Source organism: Ranitomeya imitator, chromosome 4, assembly GCF_032444005.1.
Source record: "Ranitomeya imitator isolate aRanImi1 chromosome 4, aRanImi1.pri, whole genome shotgun sequence".
Lineage (NCBI taxonomy): Eukaryota > Metazoa > Chordata > Amphibia > Anura > Dendrobatidae > Ranitomeya > Ranitomeya imitator.
In genome coordinates, this window is record NC_091285.1 from 254,395,880 (window position 1) to 254,405,410 (window position 9,531).

General features: G+C 39.5%; 1 protein-coding gene across 3 annotated transcripts in view; it reads left to right on the plus strand.

Moving 5' to 3' along the window:
* The window catches only part of PPP1R12A (protein phosphatase 1 regulatory subunit 12A), a 123,151-nt gene extending 113,926 nt beyond the window's left edge, over positions 1 to 9,225 (plus strand). For all 3 annotated transcript variants that reach the window (XM_069764511.1, XM_069764513.1, XM_069764512.1), the window contains one exon: positions 7,035 to 9,225. In XM_069764511.1, the coding sequence (XP_069620612.1) occupies positions 7,035 to 7,121 (87 nt within the window). In that variant the 3' untranslated portion in view covers positions 7,122 to 9,225. The remainder of the gene's footprint in view (positions 1 to 7,034) is intronic.
* Positions 9,226 to 9,531: the final 306 nt, after the last annotated feature.

The following is a 9,531-nucleotide window of genomic DNA, read 5'->3' on the forward strand; positions in this document are numbered from 1 at the left end:
AGGCCCTCATCAGCACAGGGCTGGAATTGGTTGGCTGTATGGAGTGGGGCTCGGTGAGCAAGCGATACATACATGCTAGCCACCTTAGGGAGAGACCCAAGTTGGGCTAAATGTAGCGGGACGAAAGAGACCGAAAAGCCCTCTACTTAAAGGAAATACATAGTGGATGCTTTCCTGAAACGGAAAGTACTTGCAAGCAGCATAATACAAAGAATAGCAGGTTTACCCAGAATCCTTTGCAGTAGGCGGAGCTATGCAAATCATCTCTTTCCACCCCTGTCTAATCCACAACGCTTGGAACCGCCAAGCGTGCAATGCTGCGGATTAGTTTCTAAATTTAAATTTAAAGAAACTAATCCGCAGCATTGCACGCTTGGCGGTTCCAAGCGCTGTGGATTAGACAGGGGTGGAAAGAGATGATTTGCATAGCTCCGCCTACTGCAAAGGATTCTGGGTAAACCTGCTATTCTTTGTATTATGCTGCTTGCAAGTACTTTCCGTTTCAGGAAAGCATCCACTATGTATTTCCTTTAAGTAGAGGGCTTTTCGGTCTCTTTCGTCCCGCTACATTTAGCCCAACTTGGGTCTCTCCCTAAGGTGGCTAGCATGTATGTATTGCTCAAACAGAGTCACTTTGACATGGTCTAATGCTCTGCACATGGCTGACATTACTGGCAGGGTTTGCTATTCCTCTTCTCCGCTGTGGTCATTATTGAGTTGTGTGCATGCTTCCAGAGCAGTATATATGTGACAAGTAGTTTGAGTGATCGGTCAGATCAGTGGACACCGATCCCTCCATGATTTTTCTGGACATCTCAGGCGTTGTCACAGTGTAAGTACCCTTTTAATCAGCTGAAATTGGAGTTGTATATTACAGCGGACACCTGCTGCAGGTAACTTGGGCAATTCTCCTGAGCCTGCGTTGTATAGTAAAGCACTCGAGCCTCATTCAGACGTCAGTGATTTTTCATGTACGCAGAAACATTCTGATGAATGATGATGTTTAGTCAGGGTTTCAGGTTTTACCATCCGTTTCATCAGTGATTTTCACATTTTGAAAAAAATGAAGTGCAAAGCTTTTCCTATCCTTTGCAGTGTTAAACATTGACATCACACAGTTCGTGATGTCAATGTTTAATTGACATCGCAAACTGTGGTCAATTATTATTATGTATTATTAATTGACAGAATAAGGATGGCAAACTATTGCCATCATTATTCTGCCCATGATTTCCTTGGACCTGTAGTTTTATATGGGTTATTTTTGTTTCAGGAGTTGGGGGGGAAAAATGTGATTTTTTTTTTTTTTTTTTTTTTTTTTTGCAGACACTCATTATTAGCTCTGCCTGTACAAAACACTTACATGAAAAAATGTCTGCATGAGAGCCGTCATTCCACTAGTGCTGTAGTTGGACAGGTCCAAACCCACCAGGAGAGAGCTGTCCAAGGTGTAAGACCCTCCTAAAACCTCCAGTGTAACGCCATGACTTTTTAATTGGTTAGAATCTCATACGTAAAATGGTGCTTACTAGTTACATCGTATTCAATTTGAGAGTTTGAATGTCGGATTTACTCAACTTGTTGAAGTTTTTTTCCCTTTCATCTTTGTATATTTTCCAGTAATCATTCTCACCTCTGTCGTGTCTGATCCTTGCAGAACCTCCATCAAGTAAAGCAGATACAGTCTTTGAGGCAGTTAAATGAGCGGCTGGTGGCTGAGAATAGAGCTCTGACCAGGGTTGTTGGCAAGCTCTGAGTCCTGTAGCCAGCTCCAGTCTGTGGACTTGTAGGTTCCTCTCCTTTGGCTAGCCAGGCAGGTGCCCTGTGTGGAGCCTTTGCCTTGCTATGGATTGTGCATAAGGGTGCCTGGGGATTTGCTTGTAAATTCCAGTGTGGCTTTGTGCATGCAGTGCTTATTGTTTGAACAAACCCTGCTCCGAAATCTTTTGCCCCCTCACCTTATAGAATATCTGCTTCCTATCGAGTCCATTGTCGCAGATTTCTGGAAATATGATGGTGCATGCAGTGTATATTTTTTCATTAATATGTTGGACAGGCCTTGCAATGCATCTGAGGCAGCAGCATAGTCGCAGGCCACCACACTGGTGTGAAGAGAGCCGAAACCGTACAGGAGTCATTAAAGGGTTTATTACTTTTCACCATAACTGTTTTTTTTTTTTGTTTTTTTTTTTGTCCCCCTGTCACTAACTAAATTGTGTGCTACTGCAGTTCAGGCTGAGCTGTGTTAAAAGACCAAAGGGTGGGTTATTTCTGAAAAATAGCAGCCGTGTTTTCCCATTCTTCGGCAACCATTTTTAAATGAAAGTGATGTAGTTATTGTAAAATGTTTCAGGTATGGCATCAATCTTCCAATCTGCCATCACTCCGCCACAGACCTCAGCAGCTTATAAAAGTGTCACTTATAAGAAAGAAAAAAGCTGGCTTTTGGGCTATAGTTTGCTTCCTTGTAAGATGAACTTGTTCTTGTTTCATGAATGCCCCCTTTTCTCTGTTGTGGTGTTTGTGAATCAAACTGAAAAGTACGTAAGTCTTCCCTGTCTGCATTGGGCTTTCTGGTGCTTTGGTTGTGAGCACGTTGAGAGAACGAGAAAACCCATTTCTCCATGCACTTGCAGCATTTATTAAAGTTAGCATATATTTGGGAAATATCGAGTGATCTTTTAATATAAACACAAATTGAAAAGCTAGTGTAGCCCTACTTGTATACAATGGAGTCCCCTATCCATGATGGCTGGTGTTTGAGGAGCTACTAAAGCCTGAAGGAGCAGGATGTTTTATTATTACTTGTCATTATTGTCAAACCAGGTGTCCATGTTCAAACATTCGCTCCATTCATTTTCTATGGGAAATGGTGCTGTCCTCGGCTGTTTGTGGTAGTCCCATGGACAATGGATGGAGCAGCAGTCATTTGTTTGTACCTCCAGCCCATTCAAGACCTGCATACCCTTCTGAATAACCCCCCGTAGACTAGGACATTTTTTTTATTTTGTTTTTTTTTCCCTTTCCTCCCCTTCCAAAATCTGTGTTTTTTTGTTTGTTCAGCAAAACCATATGGGTTGTAGTTTTGAAAAACACAATTTATATTAACATAAAATGTACTGAAAAAAAACTAGGAAAAAATTCCAAGTGTTAAATAGTGAAAAAATGTTTTTTAGGTCAGTATGACTACATCGATTTTAGATATTAGATATTGGACTACTCAGTGCTGATGCATCACACAAATCTGATTTCAAAAAGATATAAACAAAGTTTGTAAAGTTACAAAATGGGTAAAAAGCCAAGGGAGGTGAATACTTCTGCAAGCCAGTGTATGTATATATTACATATGTATGTATGTGTGTGACTCCTTAGCCAGCTCTACATAGAGTGCACGGCCCACATTACATCTATTGCTGCCATCATTAAGGGGGGGTTTGGTGTTTTGTATTTTTTTAAATGGCCTGTTTTTCCAGTTTCTGTACATTAAGGGTATGTGCACACGATGCAGATTTAGTGCAGAACAGCAGCAGATTTTTCTGCAGCAGAAACACTGCAGAGCTGCACTGTAATTTACAGTACAATGTAAATCAAGGTGAAAAAAAAAAGCTGTGCAGAAAAATCTGCGCAGAAACGCTGCAGATTTCAAAGTTGCATGTCACTACTTTTGTGCAGTTCTGCAGCGTTTCTGCACCCCTCCATTATAGAAATCCACAGTGGTAAAATCTGCACAAAAAAACGCACCTGCGGATTCTGCCAGGAGATGCAGATTTAGTGCAGAAAATTCTGCACCACATTTCCTACATATTCTCATAGCCTTTGGGTATGTGCACACGTCAGGATTTTCTAGCTGAAATTTCCTGACAAAAACCGGACATTTCTGCCAGAAATCCGCATGCGTTTTTTGCGCGTTTTTGTGGGTTTTTTCGCGTTTTTTCCCATTGCATAGAATAGCGGGAAAAACGCGAAAAATCCGCAAAATTAATGAACATGCTGCTTTTTTTTACCGCAATGCGTTTTTTTTTTTTGCGGGAAAACACATCATGTGCACAAAAATTGCAGAATGCATTCTAAATGATAGGATGCATATGTCTGCAGTTTGTAATGCGTTTTTAACGAAAAAAAAAACCTGAACGTGTGCACATATCCTAAGGCTATGTGCACACGTCAGGATTTCTTGCCGAAATTTCCTGAACAAAACCGGACATTTTCTGCAAGAAATCCGTATGTGGGCTTTTTTTTTACACAATTTTTTTCTGGAGTTTCCCAATCAATTAAAATAGCGGGAAAAACACGAAAAATCCGCAAAATTAATGAACATGCTGCGTTTTTTTACCGCGATGCGTTTTTTCATGGAAAAAGGTGCATCATGTGCACAAAAATTGCAGAATGCATTAAAAATGATGGGATGCTTATGTATGCATTTTCTAAGCATTTTTCCCCGCTGAAAACAGCCCAAAAAATCCTGAGCGTGTGCACATAGCCTAAATGTCTATTTAAATCTTTGCTGAATTGATAGGTTGGTGCTCTTAAGTGGGGTAAATTTACACACAAAGCATTTGTCCTAATACCCCCCCAGATGGGGGGGTAGGGCATACACATTTGGAGACAGTTATCAAAATTGCTACAAGGGAAGATTGGATGTGTTATCCATAAAAAGAGATTCCGCTTTTTATTTCCAGAGGCCCTTGTATGGAATAATAGCCTTTCAGTTGCTGTTTGCAATTCCTGCTTATTTGCCTAGCACCGGTGTTGATAACTCTTCAGCATTCTTTTCTGACTAGTTAACGCTAACAGCAAGACTTTGTTACTGCCTGGAAAAGCAAGCATTTAATGGGAATCTGTCACCTCATTTTTCGCATATAAGCTGTGGCCACCGGCATCAGGGGCTTATCTACAGCATTCTGTAATGCTGTAGATAAGCCCCCGATGTATCCTGAAAGATGAGATAGAGGTTAGATTATACTCACCACCCAGGGGCGGTCCGATGGGCGTCGCAGGTCTAGGTTCGGCGCCTCCCATCTTCATGCGATGTCCTCATCATCCTTGATGCTGTCGCGGCTCCAGCGCAGGCATACTTTGTCTGCCCTGTTGAGGGCAGAGCAAAGTACTGCAGTGCGCGGGTGTTGGGCCTCTCTGACCTTTCCCGGCGCCTGCGCACTGCAGTACTTTGCTCTGCCCTCAACAGGGCAAATCAGTACGCCTGCGCCGGAACCGCGGCGTGAAGACCAGAAGAGGACGTCATCTTAAGATGGGAGGCCCCAGACCGCGACGCCCATCGGACTGGACCGCAGCGGGACCGCCCCTGGGTGAGTATAATCTAACCTCTTTATCTCATTTTTCAGGTTACATCGGGGGCTTATCTACAGCATTCCAGAATGCTGTAAATAAGCCCCTAATGGCGGTGGGTGAAGCTTATGTTACAGATTCCCTTTAATGGTGAAACGTGTTAGCAAGAAACCCATGTGCAGTAATGTACTGTTTTCTAAGTAATAACCTGTTGGGAATATTGCAGATCTCCAGCCTGCACATTCTTTGTCAGTAATGCCCCAATTTTTTTTTTTTGCCTCTGGTTTGACCCTTTTTCAGTTCGCTGGGTGGAATCTGTGGCAAACATGATTCAGCTCTTGCTGCAGATTTAAGAGTAAACTCTACTAGAACTTAACCTATGTATTTCTAGTTTTCACTTTATTTTGTAAGCACAAGTGAATTAATGTTTTTGTGAAAAATATATATTACTAATATAGCAATGAAATTCAAATACCTAGAAAGCCTTTAGTTTTCATAAAGAGCAGTTGTAGGGTTTTCTCCACAAAATTTTGGTAATAGCTTCAAGCATGTTTTCCCATTTTAATAATGGCTGTGGCTTTCTTTTTTTTTGTGAATTAACATGCAGGTAAGAGTGCTCGATGAACTGAATTTATGCAGTTAAAGGGTAACCGCCATTTGAAAATAAGTTACTTTGTATTATCAGAAAAATCTGCTTTTCTCCACCAGAACTGATCTTTCCCTTTCAATCCAGAGGTTAAATTTGTGTTTAATGAAGACAAACTTTCCCATTGCTGAGAGATGATGATTGGTACTTTTTAGATTCTTTGGGAAGGAGCTGGAGAAAGATGCCGGCATTCTGCTGAATGTTCTTGTCTGCTCCTATCCCTGGAATGGGAACATCTCTATTCCCTGAAGACATATTTTACCTGTGACTTCAGAGCTTTGAGACACAATAAAAGTGGATTTCTCTAATAAAGTATATTACAATTTCTTCTTTTCAAGTGTACTATTGGTTAATATAAAAAAAAGTTACTCTTTCAGGTAATCCATACTAATTTTGGGCTTTGTCCAAACCTTGGCTTTTCCTGATATTTTAGCTTCCCCTGTAATACCCCATGATTATATGACTGTGTCCAAGTGCTGCACCCTGGCATTCACATGTGTCTTGTATAAAGCAAAGCTGGTCATAGACGTATGATGGAAAATAAGTCTGACCTGGAACACTGTTCAGGGATCATTTCCTAAACTAGCCCACCTATTTCATTCTCCGACAGTGTAGTCTCTGTGTCAGAAGAGTGCCAAGACCATATTAATCTTGTCGAAGACACTTGTAAAGTGTATTTTGGTAAATACTTGTCCAATTCTCAAGCATCTACTGTGACATGCATTGCTTCTATTGTTCCTCTTCTTAGCCGGATTTTGGATGTGTCCTTTCACTGTCTGATATTGACCAATCATTGACTGTGGACGTCTCCGTTTTGCAAAAGGGAAAAGTAATTCTAAGATGTCAGTGTATTCATATGTTTAGAGCAAAAACGGAAGAATGGCAAAAAACAGAATTCCTAAAAGTTGCTGCGGAATTGGTTCATACAAGTATTGACTAAAATAGGTGTGTCCATAAAGCTTTAACGGGTGGCCAGTGCTTTTTACAAGGAATGCTAAACTACCATAAAAACGCAAAGGACTGACACAGGCTTACAATTCAGTATTGCTTCTATATGAATCTGAAAAACACACATCTTACCATCTTTGTCTTTTTCTTTTAGATGTTACCTGACCTGAAAGCAGACAACCAGCGGTTAAAGGATGAGAATGGCGCCTTAATCAGAGTTATAAGCAAACTTTCCAAATAAATGGCTCCGACAGCAGCAGCAATTGACCGGCATTGCACACAAGTTACTCCAGTGGACCATTACATGGCAATCACTGGATATGTGGGGGGCAAACTACTTGGCGACTGCAACGTTCAGATATCCTGCCAAACTCCCTCTTTATTTTTTTTTTTTTGTACAGAAATCTTTGTTTTGTATTAAAATGTGGCTGCTGGGGAGATAAATGACTATGAATTCTTGTTTACAGTGACATCGTGCAAGGAAAGTGTTCAAGGCCAGATGCCTCCTGTATTTAACCAGTAAGCCTTAGTTGTACATAAGCCTTTTGCAATCCAAAAGCTTTCTGCTATTACAAAAGACAGCTACTACACAGTTTGTTGTGCCACAGACGAGACCCTTTCCTTCACGTTTTTTTTTACTTTTGTGTAACTGAGGTTTTAACTGCGTTTGCCATCTGTTTTTTTTTTTTTTTCATGCACTGTTTATAGGCTGCTTTATAGCAGAAACTGCCAGTGGCTTTATCAAGCCCAAACTGGCAAGACTTGGCAGAATATGTATTTCAGCAGATGACAGTCCAAAAATTAATGTATTGGTTTACAGCACCAAGGCACCATTTTTTTTTTTTTCTTGTACTGCATATATTTGACTACTCTTCTATTAGTTGGGGTAGTTGAATTTATCATTTTGTGCATTTTCTCAGTGGAAAACTAGGTATGGTCCCCCCCCCCCCCCGCTCCATTCTTTTTATAGGAAGGCTTCAATGAGCTTTTCAGTACTGTAGCTTTCGCTCATTTTAGCAGGTACTGAGTGCGTGTGTATATATTTGTGTGCGTGCGTGTATATAACTATATATAGATATGCTACCATATGTCTATATATACGTATACATGGAGAATCCTTATTGTCTTTCCATACCACTGTGTGGCATGCCTAGCTTGGCCTCTCTGCAACGTCTGTTACTCCAGGTCAAAGAATGTTCCTGAATAGTGATCTTAATAAAGTTCAGTCATTTTATGAGATCTTGTCTGTTTTACAGAGGCGTGACTTCAATTGTAGCTGTTGAGAAAAAAAAAATCTGATTGTTATTTTCTTAAGTCACAATTCTTATTAAATGCATATTATTATTTCACTACATTTCATGTTTCCTTGAGTACTGTTAATATCATTAGTGCTAGCCAGAGTGAAGTCACTATGCTTATACTCCTAACACGCACTCTGTTGTGTAAATGCACTGTCGCCATGTCAGAAGGCATGTCATTTTAATACCACCGTCATATCATTTTCGAAATTTCAGTGGCCTTTTTGCAGAAAGTAACCAATATTATAAATATGTATGTGTATACGGCTAAGTGAGTTGATGCTTTTCTTGTGTTTTTTTTTTTTGTTTTGTTAGCTTTTATATTTTCACTGACCCATGAACAGTGTAATACTGGCACATGAATCTAATCCACTGAAAAAGCTTGGTAATTAAAACAAAACTGTAAATTGTAAAGCTTGCAGCCGCTATTGTAATGTTGACTATAATGTATACTATATTAAATGTGAATTTGTATCCCTTTAATTTGCAAAACAAAAAAAAAGGTCATTGTGATCTACTGCCTATATTTTGTGGGTTTTGTTTTCTTTTGGGTATCCAAACTTTATGTCCTCCTGTTGGTTCCTATGTTTTATGGAGATACACAGCCTCTCTTTTACTGCCAAGTTCAGGATTCTTGACTTTTAAGGTACAAAGATAGTTTGTGGGATTTTGTTATATTCATTTAATATGCATGTGGGGTGTTAGGGATTTGCATCTTGAGGATGCAGATCAGTAAAAAAAAAAACAAAAACACAAATCTGTGCAGCTGATATGGCTGTCTGGAGATGCAAGTTTAATTATTGTGGACTGTACTTGGTAAAGCTTGGGTGTCTGTGAAGAATGATGAAATATATTTCTAATTTAGTATTTTATATTTAGGTTATTTATTCTTTATCTGAAACAGATTGGCTACTGTGCTACATTGATTTTATTGGTAGTACTGAGCAGGCTCTGTATCTGCATGGAACTAGTAACAAACCTAATCTTTTGGAGAAAAGTGTATTTTGACATATACAAATAAAAATGAATTAAAGTATTTTAACTGTGTGCATCACCATGTTAGCTTTTTTAATACTGAGCTTTAAAAATGCTTGTTAGCCTCTACATAGTAGAAGCCTGGATCAAGTCACGGTTACTTCTACAAATTTATCATGAAATCCATATAGGACAAGCAAAATATGAAATATGTTGCTGATTACACAAGGTAAGTACAAATGCACATCATAAGTTTCAGATTTATATTTTTAAAATATTTAGAATACCATGTAGAATACCTTTACACGTCACAAATATTTGCTACTTTGTGTTGGTATGTCACATAATTCCAATAAAATACATTTGTTTGTGGGTGTA